Raw genomic sequence first — 19716 nt, 5'->3', positions numbered from 1 at the left:
GGGGCCCTCTAGAGACTTATTTGTGAGCAGACTAACCTTTCAACTGGAGAACAACTTCAGCTGGATGCCCGACCCAGGTGCTCTAGCAGTCAATGCCTTACTACAATCTTGGAAAGGTGCCAAGGTGTACGCATTCCCTCTCTTTGCCATGATTCAGAGAGTTCTTCATATAGTGAGACAGGATCAGTGCTTCCTTGTCCTAATAACTCCCTTTTGGACATCCCAAGCATGGTTCCCCACCACTCTAGAACTAGCTTGCAACCCACCCTTCTTAATTCCTACCCTAGAGAATCTTCTTGCAGACATAGATGGAGGAGTTCACCCCCTAATTCAGAACAGGAGTTTAACCCTTCTTGCCTGCAGAGTGTCAGGAGATCCAATGAAATCTCAGGACTTTTGGCGAGGGCTGCAACTCTCCTCAGAGAGTCTTGGGCCCCAGCACTCACTACAGATATAACAACATACGGAGAATCTGGGTACGTTGGTGCCTGGAAAGGAACCTGGATTCCTTGGAAGCACCTATTGCTGACATAGTTAACTTCCTTGTTAAACAATTTGATAAAGGCCTCAGCTATAGAACTATAGATCGGCTATTTCTGCTGGTCAAGTCCTTGTCAATGGTAAAACAGTAGGTAAAAATGTCATTGTTTGTAGAGTGATGAAAAACATTCGTTTAAGAAGACCTCCTAAACCTAAATATGAAAGTCTTTGGGATGTTAAACTAATCCTTGATCTTTTCAATTACTGGCCTGTTAATACTCTCCCCAATAGGAAAAAAACCTTTCCATTAAGCGGCTACTCCACTATGCCTAATCTCATGCAGAAGGGTCTCTGATGTCAAAGCCCTGGAGATTATGTATAGATCTCATAACACGTTCGGAGTTAAATTTGAGATTTATAGAAGAACAAAGACTATGTCTGATTCAATCTCTTACCCACGTTTTGATTTATGTCCAAAACTTTGCGTTGTGGACTGCATGAGAGAGTATGATCACAGAATGTTTGCTCTTCGCCCTCAGGATGTTAACCAATTAATTATATGCTTTGTAAAACCCCACAAAGGCATAGCCTCAACCTCTATTGCTAGATGGGTTAAGACTGTTATGAGTTTAGCAGGTATAGACTTAAAGAAATGTAAAGCTCACTCCCTTAGACGTGCTACGGCCAGTAAATCTCTCTGGTCTGGAGGTAAGTTGGATGACATTCCCAAAGCTGCTAACTGGTCAAATGCTAGCACCTTTGCACACCATTATTGCAAGCCTATTGAACATATGTCTGATGTTGTTTTACAAAGCTACCAACATGCATAATGTAGCCTCCGTTCTTGTAATGAAATTGCGATTTTCGTATTACCATGACTAGAGAATCTGGATTTCATTAAAGACACGGATGCTGACATTATCCCTCCCATCCCACCCCTTGGTTGTCTTACAATGATTTATTGCTGTTTTTGTTACAGTTTTTTTACTGTACTTTTTATTAACACTACTTGTTTCATCTCTTGTTCCTTTTAGCTTGATAAGCTTGACACTATTTTTTACATTCAAGAGATATTTAGTTCTTTCTCTTTTCAGGTAACGCTCCTTAACTGTGTGTCGTCTGGCCTTTGGTTTTACCTTCGTTCTTCCTTCTCCTTCATCCTGCTCATCCGAAGATTGTTTTGATCTTTCAAGTTTCATGAACTTCTTTTCCTCCACTTTTAAAGAGGCAGATTGTTGATGGCTCATGCCTTTCATGTGTTGCTATTGGTCTATTCTGGAACCTTTTAATATTGTGATGTAAGCGGCTGCTTGGACTGCATTAAAGGAATAATGCATAATGTCAGCCTCCGTGACTTTAATGAAATCCAGATTCTCTAGTCATGGTAATATGAGAATCGCAATTTCAAGGTCAAGCAAAGAGCATTAGTCAAAATAGCGTAGTCTGAATTGTCGTACATTTACCATATATGCTGAAAGGAATGAGTGCTAAACTAACGCTGTGATGCTGATTGGTTAAATCAAACATTCCTACAGTGACATTGATAATTCCATCTCAATTAAGATACAGCATAAAAGGATTGCCACTTGACCACCTCTAGGAGAGGTCCTTCACCTCAGATTATTGCTAGCAAGATACTTCCAGACCACAAGACGATCCTGCCTGCCAAAGATGCTGCTACAGTATCCCACTTTCCACTGAAAGCTGATACCAAGCCTGAGCCTGGGAAGAGCTGATGCTGAACACTGGTTTGCCTTTCACAGAAACACGGGCTCCTTGACTCCTGATAACTACAGTGGTTTGCTGTAAATAATGTATGTAGTGCGCCCTTTACATTTAATAAAATCTAGCTGTTTTTCTACTTTCCATGCTCTCTTATTGTAGCACATAGAAGTAGGGTTTAGGGTGTTTGGATTTTAGATAACATTTTAACTATGTTGGAAATGTTCATTTTGTCTTTATTGTTCTCAATGTGTATTTGTGCTGTTTTATTTGCATCTGTGTGGCTATTTTAGATGTGTTGAGCAACGGGTTCACCTGTTGAAATAAACACTCTTTTCAGTTAAAGTGTCTTTTTCTTAGCGCATCTTGTGTTTGGTATTGAAGAGAGTGAAAGAGGTTTATTTCTAAACACCATGGTGGACCTGAATCCCAGTCACTTTGACTAGTAGTGACTCAAAACAATTGACGCTATTTGAACTGTATATTAGAGGGAGTTCTGCCGGGCTACAAAAACCTATCTCTCACTTTCAAGCATGGTGCATTGAACTAAGTTCACTTGTGTCACCCGTGGGTGGGAAAGCAAACCTTGTGGAGCTAAGACAGAGAGTCAGTTTATGCAACATTAGTGCCCAGTGTGGGGCTTGGATGTTTTGGGAACTCCTTGAGTAGTTTCTTTTTGGTATACACACACATACACAAATCATTATTACGTCATTACGGAGAGGTCTGTAGCAATCATGGTTACCTTTTACAAGGAATGAGGGAGCCCCTATTGCAATAGGATTATGAAGCTTGACTTTTAAAAGGACATTTCTCATTCTGTTTTTCTAATTATTTGATTTGATTTCATTTCATTCTGTTCATATGGCAGCCCTTATTGCGATAGGTGCCAATTACAGGGAAGCAGTTACTCAGCATCTCAAGCTTTGAGGTGTCCCGGATGTGGGGAGGGGGGCACTTACTTTTGAAATAGCTTCTCAGGTGGCGTATGTGTTTGAGACAATTTACTCATGGGTTGAGTTTGAGGCTATAGATGCTGCGTATGGGCAGTTTCAGGCTTTTATAAGGCAGTACCGCTGTTTGCACACTCTAGGGCTTACCTAGATTTGAAAATCCTTTTGACTTACCAGGAACACCAGAACTGGTTTGCTGGTCAGTTGCCACAAAAACTCAGCAATGGCCGCCTTGAACCCCTCAGCAATAAAGGGGCCACATAGCCAGTCTTGACTGGCTACACGCCCATTCCTAGTCCCGACACCTTAGCACATTCTGAGGTGGTAGAGGCATGTTTGTCTAGGTGCCAGGGACTGACCACAACAGAATAACAAGGGCCATTGTTTATCGACCTTGCTCACAGTGTTCAGACTAAACTCCAGGAACAGGCAGAGAATGCAGAAAGCAGACAGTTCTCATGTGAAAGGCACAAACAGAATGTTGCAAAATAAAGTCATGTAGTAACATGCGCAAAAGCCGCATCATGGTAGCAGCTCCCTGCTGTGTGATACCATTTCATTGCATGGAATCTGTATGGCTTTGATGCAAGGGTTAAGTTATGTTTTTATCAGTAACTCCTACTGTATCCATCCCAATACATCATGAATTGCTATAAAATGGTTCCTATTTAGTACTAACTAATGTAACTTGCTGTGGCTTGAAACCGGGCCAATTATATGTGATAATATTTTCTAACACAATACAGTGCTGTGGAAGGAGCTTGTACTCACTGCCTTAACATGCAACAAAAAATGTCCCATGGCCTACTATTGATATGATAGGCATGCATTTTAATCAAATTTGCAAATTAGTTGCAGTGTTACAACAAAAAGAAGTCCCTTTGACTTCTGCAGCAGAAACGTACAACTTGAAAATTGCCAGGACGGCTCTGGAGATTCAGAGGCTGTTCCGGAGGTAATACAAAGGCAATACATTAGTCACTTTGCCGATATTGTCCCTACTTTTTAAAATTCGACAACAATTGGCATTGTCTATCTTTTTAAGGACATTGGATCTGGTCTGGTGACTGGTTATCAAGCATTATGTGGACTAATTCCATAATTTTTCCATTCTTTGTTCTCCAGTCTTGCTGGAGGATTTCCGACCATTCTACTGCTTGTCAGCTGTGGTGTTGTCATCTTTCTCCATTTCTGGCAGGGAAATCAGTAACAAGGAGTACACCTATACAGCTGAACAAAGATTCAGAGAGATTCTATTACGTTATTATGGACATGCTTGGCTTTCCAAACTAAGAGAGACAATGTACATGTGAAACCTGTGTTCTGGTGTTTACATTTCCCAGCCATCATCTTGAAATTACATCTAGATCAACCTCCAGTAGCTTTTATTAACGTGGAAATGTCGCAACTATTGCAATCACACCAGAGACAAGGCCAAACTATGCATTTGTCTCCATTACAAAACGCAATCTATGATGTATCAACCACGCCAGTGACACTCTTTGACAAGTTGCTTGATGATTGGCATGACTCACTGTTAATGTTTGAGCCCCGAATCCAGTACTTTCGCCATCACTGAGTACTTTGGAATTGCAACTGATTGCTTATCCATCCCATGTGTGCGGAACAAAGCTACCAACAACAATGAGCATGCACTAATTGGATTGCACAATGACCACACGCATGCTGCGTGTACTCCGGACCATGTGGATATGCCCTCAGATGAGGATTAAAAGCAGAACTCTAACTTATCATAGAGACTGCATAAAAAACTGTACATTTTTCTACTATTTTAATTTTAGCTTAATAAAAGCTGCATCATTTTTTATTGGCATAATCGCCAACGTGCATCTCTCTTAGCCAACATAAATGCTTATTATGATAATGCATATATCACAAAATTAATATGTGCTAAGGATTGAAACATGCAAGTCTTAAAGAAATACATTCATGCATAGCTTACTGCATCTATTCTTGTTTAATGTAAATCTGCTTTTATGATATTACATTATTTATGTATAGTCATTATATGCTTCATATATATTACCTATAGTATGAAATTAAGCTAAGTATAGATTTGATATCATTCACAGGGGTATGAGAGGCAATATATTGGAAGATTTCTGCAGTATATACATGAAGTGTGAAGAATTAATGAGTCCACGTCGATGCTTTTATTCCTTAGTTGTTTTTATTCTTGATGTGCTCAAAATTCAATACAGCAAACGCGTTACGCCCAGACATGGTCTTCTTCAGGGCTGTTAAATTCATACAGCACAATAAGATGTTACCTTCTTGTTGCACTTTACTAACACATTTCAATACAATTGATTTGTAATTAATATAGCTTACATCTATTGTATGACTTTAACAGCCCTGAAGAAGCCCATGTCTGGGCGAAACGCGTTGGCTGTATTGAATTTTGAGCACATGAAGAATAAAAACAACTAAGGAATACAAGCATCGACGTGGACTCATTAATTCTTCATACTTCATGTATATACTGCAGAAATCTTCCAATATATTGCCTCTCATACCCCTGTGAATGTTAATATAATTTATGGTCATTTGGCAGCTGGCCATCTGAGGCGGGCAATATTTCACCACTTTTCAGTGACTTGTCTTGGCAGTGCAGTCCTCTATAACCCAGCTGCTTTTTTCTTGTCTCATTATAGATTTTATATCTCAATATTCTGAGAGCATGGTTTTCTCTTCAAATTAGATAAATTCCCAATATTTCTCCACTCCTATGATGACACAATTCAAAGGTGCAGACATAAAGAAATATGGTCTGAGTCCATTTTAAGTGGGCCACAACTCCATTTTCTGCATTTCTGCAAAGTCATCAACATGTCTGTCGTTGACCCAGATGTCGTCTGTCCTTATCTTTCAAAGAATTGGGAAAGTGCAAAGAAATTTAGATACAGACATCAACAAAACACTAAAAAGCAATAGTCAAAATCGTGTGGTCTGAATTGTCATACTTCAACTTACATGTTTCAAGGAATGCGCCCCAAACTAGCATCTTGAGGCTTATTGGTTAAATCAAACGTTCCTAAGGTGACATTGCCAATTCCATCTCAGATAAGATACAGTATAAAAGGACTGCCACTTGGCTGCCTGTCAGGAGTGGTCCTTCGCCCCAGCTTATCGCAAGCAAGAAACTGCCATATCAGAAGACGATCTTTCCTGCCAGGGATGCTGCCACTGTATCTCGCTTTCCACTGTAAACTGATACCAAACCTGAGCCCGGGAGGAGTTGATGCTGAGCACGTGCTTGCCTTTTACAAAGAACATGGCCTTCTTGACTCCTGATAATTACAGCTTTTCTATGTAAATAAGGTATGCAGTGTGCTCATTATCCCTAAGAAAATCTAGCTGTAAATTATTCTACTTTCTAAGCTGCCTTGCGTAGAGCATAGAAGTAGGTTTTAGGATGTTAGGCTTTTAGATGACATTTTAACCATACTAGAAATTATCATTTGTTGTTTGTTCATTGTTCTTAACATGCATTTGTGTTGTTTTAATCATATTCTGTGCAGTTATTTTAAGCAAGTTGAGCAACACTCTTGAAATAAACATGCTTTTTGGTTAAAGTGTCTTTTTCTTTTGTGTGTCGTATAGAAGCGAGCGAAATAGGCTTGTTTTTGAACAACTGAATATCTCTTTATGGACTGTTAGTAACTCAAAAGCATTGACACCATTTCAACTATGTATTGGATGGAGTTCTGCAGGGCTACAAAAACCTATCTCTCACATTTCAAGCGTGATGCACTTGTGTCTCTGATTGATGTGTAAGCAAACCTTGTACAGGTAAGACAGAGACTCAGTTCACTTTGTCCTCCTCCCTAGTCTTCCTCCAAAAAATTAATAAATCGAATATACAGTATTTCTTCATAGTATGAAGGTTTGGTCATGATGGGAGCTCTAGTTTTCCTAATCATGCAACACTCACCTTGGCTGCTGATGTTGAGGAGAAAGGACCCGCTGGTAATGGGCCCTGAGAAACACTTGTAAACCCCGCTATCTGCCACAGAGAGATTCCTCAGCAGTAAGTAGGGCCTGTGATTTCCTATCATTTCAAGTCGTGTACCCATGGAGGTGGCAACTTCCAGGCTTAACCACACCTGGAGTAGGGGCCCCGCTTCGCCCTTCTTCCTCCAGACCGCTTCTGTCGGTGTTGAAGAGCTGGAAGACTCAGTGCAACAGGGAAGCCGTACATCCTGTGATTCTAGAGGGGAGAGCAGGGTAGACATTAGTTATCAATAAGGAAATTACAGTCCACAAAGCCTAGAAATCTGTGAGAACCTCTCACACTTGCTACCTATCTTGCAGCATATAGTTCTTACCGTACATAAACTCAATTATTCTTCTCCTACCAAACCTTTGGGTAGCCCATACTTACTTTGCATCACTTTTCTGGGAAACAACACTTTTACATTACTTTTGTTTCCTACTTCAGATTAATGTGTTTTTAATAGCCTTATTCTAATGTCAGCTCTTGCATACCAGGTAATTGCTGAGTAAGACCATTTCATTGTGGTGATGGTCTTGACTAATACAGGAAAGATCATAGCAATTTTAGCCTTGGACCATCAATAAGCATTCTTCACCAATTATAGAAGGTGCAAAATTAAATGGTTAACTTTATCTTCAAAGTAAAGAAACACAACCTATTGATATATATATATAGTGTTCTCCTCACTGCCTCTCAGTGGCAAATTGAATGGAAATCATGGTGTCAGGCTCTCACTAGGATCTTTTCACAGAAGCAAAATGAGCCACATCATAAATTCCAAACTTCTAAAACTCTAAAGGAAAGCTTGCAGATATCCAATAACAACCAGGTTTCCACTTCATAAATGTATGAAATATATATATAAATGTACATTCATGAGTGAGATCTTTTCAAGAAGACTTTCAACCAAATTCTTCATTCACCTACAGAGAATATTACATGAACAAATACTTTAAATAACAACAGCAGATGTTTTCAATTGATAGTCATAAATGTCTATTTGTTACTTTAATCAATAAATATACATTTAACTCAGAGCATACCTTTTTGCTTTTAGGTTCGCAACATAAAGTCTCCAAGAAGCAGAAACTGAAGAAAAATTCTGACAAGTAAATAAAACCGTTATCTAGCACTTAGCTACATTTTCCATATGGTGTTCAGTAAATGTCTTAAAGAGTTTTGTGCCTTATATTAAATTGCATGTTACTGCAAAAAATCCTCTAGAAGAACACTGAAAAGGAGCAAAGAACCAATGCAAACCGATAACAACAACAGACAAACACAATGGGAGGATTCCGGGTACGCGAAGACGATGAAACAAGAAGACTTGTAAGGGCCCCAACAGAAAGCGTGATGGCAGGAATCCAGGAATGTGAAGATGATGATACACTGCAACAAATAAGTGTTTAGGAAAGCTGATGATGAACAACTTTCTGTGGTGCAGGATACAGTCTTACAGGCTCGATGCTCCACCATTTAAAGGGAATGCACGTTCGCGGTCAAAGTCCGGACAGTCCCGATAGTATACCACCCCATGGCCCTCCTTACAGGCATGGGTTTACTTGGATGTCTACGCTTGAACGTATGTGATAGACAGAGGCATGCACATGAACCGCCGGTTCCCAGATATGATCTTTTGGACCAAATCCTTTACAGTGAATCAAATAGTAAAAATTGTGTTTTATTAATTTTGAGTCCAATATTGCTTCTACTTCAAAATCAGGTTAATTGTCCACAATAATAGCTAGAGCCTTAGGCTGAAGGACAGTTCCCGGAGTTACTGGCTTCAGTAGAGAAACGTGGAACACAGGATAAATCTTCATCTTGCAAGGTAATTCCACTTTCATGGCGACATCATTGATTTTCCTGAGTATGGAAAAGGGGCCTATGTACCACAGTTAAAATTTGTGCAGCCCCTTCAGATTGATGTTTTGCGTAGATAGCCACAATTGATCCCTCACCTAAGAATCGGGGCCAGGTTTGCGATGTTGATACGTGTTTGATTTATACACCATTTTTGCCTGTTCCAAATAAATTTGAGCAGTTTGTTGTAAGTTCTTTTTGTGTTCTAGATAGTTTTTAACTGGTGGTATGTCAGAAGCAAAAGATGAGAGACATAATGCAAATCGGGGGGGTGAAAGCCATAGTTACACTGAAAAGGAGAAAGCTTATTGGAACAATGTTGTGAGTTATTATAAGCAAATTAATCCGCCCAAATACATTTGTCTCAATCTGCAGCATTTTTTAACACCTGACACCGTATATATTGTTCCAAACACTAGTTTACTCTTTCTGTCTGGCCATCAGTTTGGGGATGATAACCAGTGGACAGGCGAACGTTAATTTGCAACACCCCACACAAAGATTTCCAAAACCGTGAAATTAACTGTGGGTCACGATCAGATAGAATTACAGATGAAAGACCATGTAAACGTACAATATACTGTAAAAAGATATCTGCAAGTTGCCTAAAGTTAGGAAGGAGCTGTAAGGGAAGAAAGTGAGCCATCTTGGACAACAAGTCCACTACAACTAGTATTGCCGTGCGACCCTGCTCAGTTTTCGCGAGATCTACGATAAAATTTAGAGAAAGTGTGTGCCAAGGAACTGATGGTGTGGGAAGTGGGGTCAGAAGTCCTGAGGGTGCCTGGTGTATTTCTTTCCTTTGCGCACAAATGCTACATCTGTGGATTTACTGCTTTGTATCGAGTACAATAGTAGGCCGTCAAAAGTGCAGCCGAACAAGCTCTAATGTTTTCTTTTCCCCTGGGTGAGCTGCCGGAAGTTGTGTGTGTCACCAGTACAAAGCCTGTAACATATATCATTAATATTCCTACTGTCATATTTCTGTATATTGTATTTTGCTTCTGTTGGCCTTTGTGCTGCAACTACCTCTGCTAAAAATGTTTTCTTAGAAACCATTGTTCCTGGAATAAGCCCGGTAGGTATTATAGGAGGATGTTAATTTCCCAGTTCTTGAACTTCATCCCTAAGCCGTAATAAGGCATCAGCCTTACCATGCTGACGGCCAGCTTGAAATTGAATCACATAGTCAAATTCTGAGAAAAATTGTGTCCACCTCAATTGTCACATTGATAAGGCCTTACCGGATTTAGGAAATCTTACATTTCTATGGTCAGTCATCACTGTGACAGTATGTAAGGAGCCCATCAAGCAGTGTATCCACTCTTCAAGAGCTACTTTTTATTGCTAACAGTTCAGCAGGACTAAATTTGTGCGAGAAATAGGCTATGGGATGGAACCTCCCAGTCACTTTATTTCTTTGTGAGAAAACCCTACCTACAGCTATGTGTGAAGCGTCACTCTCCACAATAAAAGGTTGGGAAGGTGAGGATGTTGCAGATTAGGAGTGCTGGTAAAGACATTCTTTTACTGCTGATAAGCCTTCTCTGCAGTCTCATTCCAGTGAAAAACAGCCCCCTTTTCAGTAACTGTTATAGGAGCTACTCGAGTAGATAACTGGTCTATGAAACGCCAGAAAAAATTGGCGCACCCTAGGAAACTCTGTACCTCCTTCACTGAATTTGGGGATTCCCATTGTAAAATTGCTGCAGCTTTGTGTGGATCCATTCCAATCCCTTGTGATGAAAAAACATATCTTAAAAAGGTAATTTTAAGTACATGGAATGTGCTTTTTTTTTAAATTTTACAACCAATTTATTATCTCATAGTTGCTGTAATATAGCTCTTATGTTTTTCACATGTTCTGACACAGAAGGTGGATACTTCAAGATGTAAACAATTTAAACCACAGCACAAGCACCTAAAAACTCCTGCAAGACCTCATTGATAAAGAACTGAAAGGCGGCGGGTGTGTTACATAACCCGAAGGGCGTTATCAGAAATTCAAATGATTCAAACTTAGTGCCAAACGCTGTTTTCCACTCATCACCTTCCCTGACTTATACCAAATGATAGGCTCCCAGTAAATCTAACTTGATAAATACTGCAGGATTCTTAATTTGGTCAAGAACACTGGAAATAAGTGGCACAGAGGAATGGTTCTTAACATTTACGTTTTTAAGGGCCCAGTAGTCCATACAGGCATGTAGCTCGCCTACCACTTAGGTGAACAGAACAGAGGAAAAGAGGCAGGCAAGTGGGACAGCCTAATAAAACCTATCCGAAGCATGCCATCTAAATATTCTCAAAGATGGATGTTTTCTTTTTCGGTCAAGGAGTATATTCTGTATTCTGCTACAAGGAATTTGAGCCCCAGGGAGGAGATCAATTTGACAATCATAAGGGTGATGTGGAGACAGGATAGTGGCCTTCAGTTTATCAAATACTTCTGCAAAGCCCTGATAACATGGGTGAATCATAGGAGTAGAATCCTCAGTCAGCACAGCTACAGCCTTTTAACTCTTAATGTCAGGGGATTAAACCAGTGTTCTTTACAAAAAGTAGAACGAAAGGTAATGGTACGCTTTTCCCAATCAATGTCTGTATTGCAGGTTTTCAGCCAAAGAATTCCTAGAATGCCTTGAAACTGTGGTGCTTGAATCAAATCAAAATATATGTTTGAGGCATGTGTATTGTAGATCACATGCTGTGCTTAGGTTCGCTATCTAGTGTTGGGCTCTGATGATTACAAGTTGCTTTTGTTCCAAGAAGTTTTCTTCAAGTCAAGAGTCTATGTGACTTCTCCTCTTGGTAATACTGCGCATAATCATCAACTTCATTGTTAGATTTTTTTCGCAGACAGGTTCGGATGTATCTCTTCTGCTCCGGTTTGAGACTCTTACGGGCACTCTCTGGTTAGCTAGTTCTGATTCAGTATTGTATTGATCGTGTAGGTATATTTCTGGTCCAAGCCATTACCCTTCTGCATCGTAGGTTTTCGACTTGCCTTCTCGGACTAGAGGCTGCACCCAGCTGGGCCTCTTTCACTTTGGCGACCTTATCAGAGAATGACCTGCCAATGGAACACACTCCGTTCCATTTCTGTCCTAATTATCATTTTAAATATCCCCATACCGACTAACATTTAATTTAATTTAATTTAATTTAATTGTGGGTTTATATAGCGCTAGAATCGACTCCCGGAGGAGTATCTCCGCGCTTCGACCGCTGGGGAACCCGTCCTGGCTCACCCTGAGAGATGGTCCCTAATGGGTATCTCTAAGGTGCGACCAAGCATCCCCGGCGGTCTGGGGGGGCCGTTGTGAAGATGAGGCAAGCTAATGCCCAGAGTTGCCGAGTGTGGTCCCTGACTGGAGTAGGCACCGAAGCGAGAATTATCGAGCCCGCTGACCCTGGTCCACGACCCTGCCGCGTCGGGAATCGAACCCTGGTCCCGGGCCGTCCTCTGCTTACGGGTCTGCCGCCTCTAACCAGTGAGCCACACCTCTCCACATTCCATCTGTGATCTATGCCTCTCGCCTGATCATCGAGAGGAAAGCTGTGAAGCTTGAAAGTCATTTTGATTGAAGAAAACTCTTTGAGATTGATGCGCCAGATGCCAAAAAATGTAGCAGGTGGATGATGTACACGTTATTTTCGTCCAACAACAAGTGGACGAGGAGGAAGCGTCAGCTGCACAAGAGGAATCACTGTCGATACATAATTCCGAGTCTGAGTCTGAGTCTGAATTCGAACAAGATTCGGCCACCCTCCAGCCAGCACAGAAGGATTGAACAGTGAGCACACTTAACCCTGATCTAAAGCCATAAACAACAGCACGTCTGAAAAGACTGCGTCAGATCTGCCAGTGGAAAAAGGCCATGGCGCGTACCGAAAAACTGACCCCACCCGTGGGGCTCAGGTCAGAAAGTTCGACCATCAGCAGGGGCCTCCACCTCCTCCGAATCGGGGCCCACAACCCCTCAGTCATCTGTTTCAGCACCGAAAGAAAATCATGGTGCTTCGGAATCTAGTACAACGGCACCAAAAACAAAACACCTTCCAGCTCCGAAATGTTTTACTTTTGGGTGGAGATAATAGACGTAATATAGGAACGGCTCAATCTGAGGCAAAAAACTCTCCAAATTCGGCCTGGAATGAAGAAAATAAATCTTCAGCCAGCAAAGGCACCAAAGACTTATTCTTCTAAGAAACCGTTGTCACAACTATCTGAGGTAAAAAATACATCCCCACGCTCACCCATCATCAACATCACAATAGACATGCACACAGGGGATGCTTGGGATAATTATCAGATTGACCCACAGGGAGATTCAGACCCTGATCTTTATCCCACAAGGCCATCACCACCTGACAAATCCTCTACATATCAATATTTAAGAGCAAGGCAGCAGCTTTTCATCAAGTACCTTTGTATAAAGATACAATAGATGAAGATTTCCTTTTTGAAACCCTATCTAGTGCTCCAAGGGGGGCACAATATCTACCACTCCTTAAGGGTATGCTACGCCATGTAGAGGACATTTTTAAAGACCCGGTGAAAGCTAGGATGATAGTGCCACGCATTGACAAAAAATATAAAGCTGCACCCTCTGACCCTATAAACATTAGAAGTCAGAAAACTCCTGACTTTCTAGTAGTATCTAATACTAGAAAATAGAAAATTCCCAAACAACAGGAGATGCACCTGTACCAAACAAAGAATCTAAGTTGATTGATGCCTCTGGGAAAGTGTTGTTACCCAATCAGCTAATCATTGACATATAGCCAGCAGGCAAGCACTATTTGCTCACTATGATAGAGCTTACTGGGAGAAAATGGAGCAGCTCCTCCAGCAACTCCCAGAAGAGCCAGAACATATTTAATTTCGGAGTCCCTTATAAAATAAGGAACTTCTCATGTTTTCTGGCCAGCCAGCTTCAACCACCAAACAGTTAAACATGGATATATATGTTATGAGATCCTTAATTCCCTATCGTAAGTTTGGCAACTCTGCATACACCGACTGCATAAAAGTATGATGGTCAAATAACCTTTTCAATTCTGCTTTGAACGCCACATTATTACACAGTAATGGATCATTCCGATCTGCTAAGGGAATGGTTTAAGTGGGTGCCATGCCTTGTAAGTATTACAAAACAACAGTCATCTTTGATTATTCATTAGGAAAGCAGGCCGGCTTACACATAAAGTGCAGTTAACATTGGTTTATAAAGGTAGCGCATTTTGTAGGATCCCCCATAATGCGTCTGGGTGGAGCTAAAAGAATACTGGAAGTAGTTACATGAATTCCTGGGGCATTAGCTGCCTGACTAGAACCAGTAACAGAAAATTGAGTAAAGATGTCTCCTGAAGGCTTTCCACCTTGATTTACACCCTGAGTACTGGGACCCACATGGGCTGGTTCATGTGTTAAGACTTGTGTTTCATTTTGCAAATTGCCACTCATAAGTGCTAAATCTGGAAAAGTTTATCACATGCCTCCATTTTGCTCAGGCAAAAACTTAATGTGAGCCTGTCGTTCTGTCAGGGTCTCACTAGGATCTTTCCGCAGAAGCAAAATAAGCTACAATGTAAATTCTCAACATCTAAAACTCTAAAGGAAAACTTGCAGATATCCAGTAACAACCAGGTTTCCAATTGTTGCCTGATTGTTGCTTTAATCAAAAAATATACATTTAACTCAGAGCATGCCATTTTACTTTTAGGTTCTCAACATAAAGCCTTCAGAGCAGGAGACTGAAGAAAAAATTCAGATAAGTAAATATAACAGTTATCTAGCGCTTAAGCACATTACCATATGGTGTTCAGTAAATGTCTTAAAGCGTATTTTCACTTCTGTCAAAAAGATCAATCCCTTTGGGCTCTTTTTGGAAACATGCAGGAACCACTTTAAACCTCTTCTGACAACTCACTCACCGGCACCAAAATAGAAACCAAAAAAACAATATAAATTCAATGATTTTTATTATCAGGAGCCTTATAAATTCAATACACATATATAAAAGGATTAAAAAACATAAGTATCTTCAATATACATGTTAAAAACATATCCTACACAAAAACATGGGAGGATGTGAAAAAGTATTTTTCAAAGGGGATAAACAACCAAGTACATTAAATAAGCATTCCAAGTTCATAGAAAGATGTTCTTGGTGACACTGGAAAAATGCTTAATAATATTCCTCCTTTTTCCCTTTTTCTCTATTCAAACCAGATGTTAGTTGGGTATTTTTCTTAACCAAAGCGACGCGTTTCGGTGGTAGGATTCACCACCTTCTTCAGGCTTAAACATGTAATTTTATGTCTCCCAACACATCCCCTTTGAAAAAGACTTTTTCACATCCTCCCATGTATTTGTGTAGGATATGTTTTTAACATGTATATTGAAGATACTTATGTTTTTTAATCCTTTTATATATGTGTATTGAATTTATAAGGCTCCTGATAATAAAAATCATTGAATTTATATTGTTTTTTTGGTTTCTATTTTGGTGCCGGTGAGTGAGTTGTCAGAAGAGGTTGAAAGTGGTTCCTGTATGTTTCCAAAAAGAGACCAAAGGGATTGTTCTTTTTGACAGAAGTATCTATGTTGGTGTCCTGTCCCTTTGGCAGAGTAGGACCCCTCTCTCTAATTTTTTCAATTTAAAGCGTATTGTGACTTATATTAAATTGCAGGTTACCACAAAGGAATCCTCTAGAAGAATGCTGAAAGGGAGCGAAGAACCGATGTGACCCAATGACAATTACGGATGATGGAGCAGGGTGTTGAGAAAATAAAACCTGCTCGGATTGAACACTCAGTAACATTTATTAACAGTGTGCTGTGGAAAAATATTATTAAAGAATTCTAAAATAAGGGGAGATAATTTTGCGCATGTGTGTACTAATGCGTAGAACTGGGCTAAAGAAAAAAAAAGACTAATGCTGCTTTTATGCACGTTAATAATATTTTGCTAGGAAGAACATGGGTTGTGCATGGGATAGTGCAATGAAATTACATTACATGAAAATAATAACTTAATCTTTGCCACTCAAATCTTCTTGAGGGGCCTTAATGCCCTTTGGCCAGAGGGAACATTTCCCTGATTCTTGGGTTAGTATAGATAATATCCTGAATTTGCATAATCATTTGCAAATGTATTTTGTCTCTGAAACTTTTCTCTCTTCGCCTATCCATTCCTTGAATGCATTGTTTATTTGACATGAGTTTGATTTTATACATTGCTAATATTTGCTCTCCGTGATAATCTGTGTTTTCGCATTGTATGACTGTACTTGATGAGCATTCATTTCACATTATTTTAGATAAACATTATAAATTTCACACTGAGTCTCTTATTATTTTGTAGTATAGGTAAGTACATAATTATTGCATCAACTTTTGAACCTCAGGAGTAACAAATATATACATATTGTAAGGAGAAATGCAGGTTCTATTGTGTATTTGGTAAGATAGGTATAAACGTGCATCACACTGAACCCCAGCGTGAAGGGATTAGTTGGGTAGTGTAAATGGGCCTTTGTAGAAAATTATCGATCCCTGATCGCTGGATCATTTTTGGTAGCAGAGGATGGTTAATTATTGTTTAGTTTGCCAATAAATATTGATTATTGATTTATTGGTTATTAAAATGAAAAGTTAGTATCTTTGTTTTATGTTGTCTGTAAGTATGGGTACAGAGTTACCTAAGATCCCAGGATGATGTTATTTTAGCCTAAGTGACAGAGGAATAGTGTGGAAAGGTATCACACTGCAGAAGTACTTTGTCTGTTCTTATAATATCGAACAGCGAAAGGCTGTTGATGGTATTTAGGGATTTTTTTGAATGAAAGAAGATTGCATGAAATAGTGAAAGGTCCGCTTCCAAAACACTGGCCTTACATCCCCAAAGAAGTACCAAGACCCCTGAGTGAAAGGAAGGTCCTCTTTATAAACTTTGGCTAGTGTCCACAGAGGAGTACCAAGACCTACTTTAACTTGATTGAGAGTAGAGAGTAGCGCTGGTCGTTATTTTACTTGAAGCGAAAGAATATCTATTTGAATACAAATTATCTCTTTTATTAGTGGAACAGACAAAGTAGGATTGTTTTGTGTTATTTCTAACAAGAATTTAGTTAAGAAAACCCAGAAATACATTGCCGCATTATTTTGTAAAGGGAGGGTCAGTAGCAGGAGTAATACTGACATCATGAAAAGCCGCGCTGGCTTTGGTCAGGCAGTGGGCACGTGATTGGTTGGTAGCTGTGAGCTGCGCTGGTATTGGTTAGAATAGGGGATTTATTTATTTGTGTATTTTGTAGAGCGCTGCAGCTGCCACAACGGGGCGTCCCGGCGCTGATAAATCATGGAACTAGAGGCTAGGCACTAAGGAGCATTATATGGGGAAAAGATGCGTTTTCAGGGATTTTCGGAATGCTAATTCGGTTTGGCAGGCTCGTAATGCAACTGGAAGGTTGTTCCAACACCGAGTGGCACAGACCTCGAATGTTTTCCCTCCTGCGCGAGTACGTTTAAATCTGGGGGTTTCCAGCAGAAGTTGGGAATTTGAGCGTAATGTCCTGGAGTTGACATACGGTTTCAGAGTGCTTCTTAGGTGGGCCGAGCCTTTGCCCTTGGAGGCCCGGAAAGCCAAGGTCATGGCCTTAAAAATACATCTCTTGGAAATGGGGAGCCAGTGGAGTTTACGGAGGTGTGGGGAGATATGATGTCTGGCGGGAATTCTCTCCACCAGCCGAGCAGCAGCATTCTGGACAGTCTGAAGCTTGTGGCATAGGCCTGCTGTGATGCCAAGGTATAATGCGTTGGCATAGTCCAGGTGAGATATTATTAGGGCCTGTACCACAGTCTTACGGCAGTCCATCGGTAGGTAGTTGATGAGCCGTCTAATTGTCTTGATCTTAGCAAAGCAGGATGCTGCTACTGTTTGAACCTGGGCGTTAAAACTGAGATGATTATCCCAACGCACTCCCAGCTTTCTCACCGAGTCTTTAGGCGTGGGGGCATGGCTGAGATCATTCGGCCACCATAAATTAGAATCAAGAGGGGATGATGAATTAAAAAACAGAATCTCTGTCTTTCCGGCGTTAAGTCGGAGGGAATTGGAGTCCATCCAGCTAGAGATGTCTCTTAGACAGTTTTTCAGTGGGTCGAAGGCAGAGGCAGTAGGGGTATCAAGAGTAAAGAGTAACTGAATGTCATCCGCATAGGAGGTGGATTTAATCCCAGTTTGCGCAATCAGTTTAGCCAGGGGGGAAAAGTAAACGTTGAACAGGAGCGGGCTCAGGGAGGAGCCCTGAGGAACTCCCCATTTTAGTGGTCTAGCAGTGGAGGTGTAGGGAGGGGTGAATACCTGCTGAGTACGGTCACCCAGGTAAGAAGAGAGCCATCTCAGCACTGTACCGCCGAAGCCTAGGTCTCTCAGCCTTCTCAGCAAGATCTTATGAGAGACGGTGTCAAATGCTGCTGAGAGATCCAGCAGCACTAACACCGCCCTCGAGCCTCGATCCATCGTCCATCTCACGGAGTCAGCCATTTCGACAAGGGCCGACTCCGTGCTGTGGCCCGACCGAAAGCCATGCTGAGAGTCATGCAGGAGCCCATGGGATTCGATGTAGTTAGCAAGCTGGGCGTGCACCAGTTTTTCCAGAATCTTAGCTGGGGCAGGTAGGAGGGAGATGGGCCTGTAGTTACTAGGGTTGTCTGGGTCAAGATCAGGTTTCTTAAGGATGGGGACTAGGGACGCATGTTTCCATTTTGCGGGAAAAACACCCGTTCTTATGGATTGGTTCCAGATATGGTTAAGAAATGGATTGAGCAGGGGTGCCAGTTTTTTGTATTGTTTGGCTGGCAGTGGGTCCCTGGGGGAGCCGGATTTACAATTGAGTAATTCTACCAGTGTGTCATCCTCAGAGATTTCTGCAAATTCTAGAAATGAGGGTGACTGTGGCGGATACATGGTAGATTCCTCAACCGACCCTTCACTACTGGTGATGGGAAAGGAGGAGTAAATAGCCTGGATTTTTTCCTCAAAGAATTGTGAAAGTTTATCACATAGAGATTGGGAGGCTGGATGAGTACGAGTCAGAGTGCTGGGGTCCGTGAAGGATCTGACTATGTTGAAAATCTCCCTGGCGCCGTTACTGGCATGTTTAATTCTGGAAGCCAGGAAGTCCCTTTTATGATCCTCAATCATTCTGCGGTATTCTTTGAGAGCTGTTTTGTAGGTGTTTTTACTGTCGAGGGAATAGTTCTGCCTCCAGGAGCGTTCGAGGGCTTTGCATGCTGCCTTTTTCTGGCGAAGCAGGTCAGAATACCAGGGTGCGGAAGGTGTGGCCCGATAGGTTTTGATGGGTTTGAGAGGGGCCATAGCCTCTAGGGCTTGGCCTATCCAGGCATCAAAATGGTCAATACCACCATCCGGATCAGATAATGGGAAGGGTAGAGAATTATTTTGGTATTTCTGGAACGTTTCAAGGGTGATACGACTCCAGTTTCTGCCTGATACTTTGGGGGCGACGGTGGGTCTGATAGAGCGGGAGATAACGATCTCAAAAGGGATGAGAAAGTGATCTGACCAAATGACCGGGATGGGAGAGGCTACCAGAATGCTGGGTAGGTTGGAACAAATCAGGTCAAGGGTATGTCCCGATTTGTGA

At 41.1% G+C, this 19716-nt stretch overlaps 1 protein-coding gene across 4 annotated transcripts in view; it reads right to left on the bottom strand.

Moving 5' to 3' along the window:
* Nucleotides 1-19716, bottom strand: part of LOC146811957 (uncharacterized) — a 1438216-nt gene that overhangs the window by 1180971 nt on the left and 237529 nt on the right. For all 4 annotated transcript variants that reach the window (XM_085618932.1, XM_085618933.1, XM_085618934.1 and 1 more), the window contains exon 2: nt 7111-7386. In XM_085618932.1, coding sequence (XP_085475058.1) covers nt 7111-7386 — 276 coding nt within the window. The remainder of the gene's footprint in view (nt 1-7110; nt 7387-19716) is intronic.

Source organism: Triturus cristatus, chromosome 7 (genome assembly GCF_964204655.1).
Source record: "Triturus cristatus chromosome 7, aTriCri1.1, whole genome shotgun sequence".
In the NCBI taxonomy this organism is placed as follows: domain Eukaryota; kingdom Metazoa; phylum Chordata; class Amphibia; order Caudata; family Salamandridae; genus Triturus; species Triturus cristatus.
This window is presented reverse-complemented; position numbering and strand designations above follow the sequence as displayed.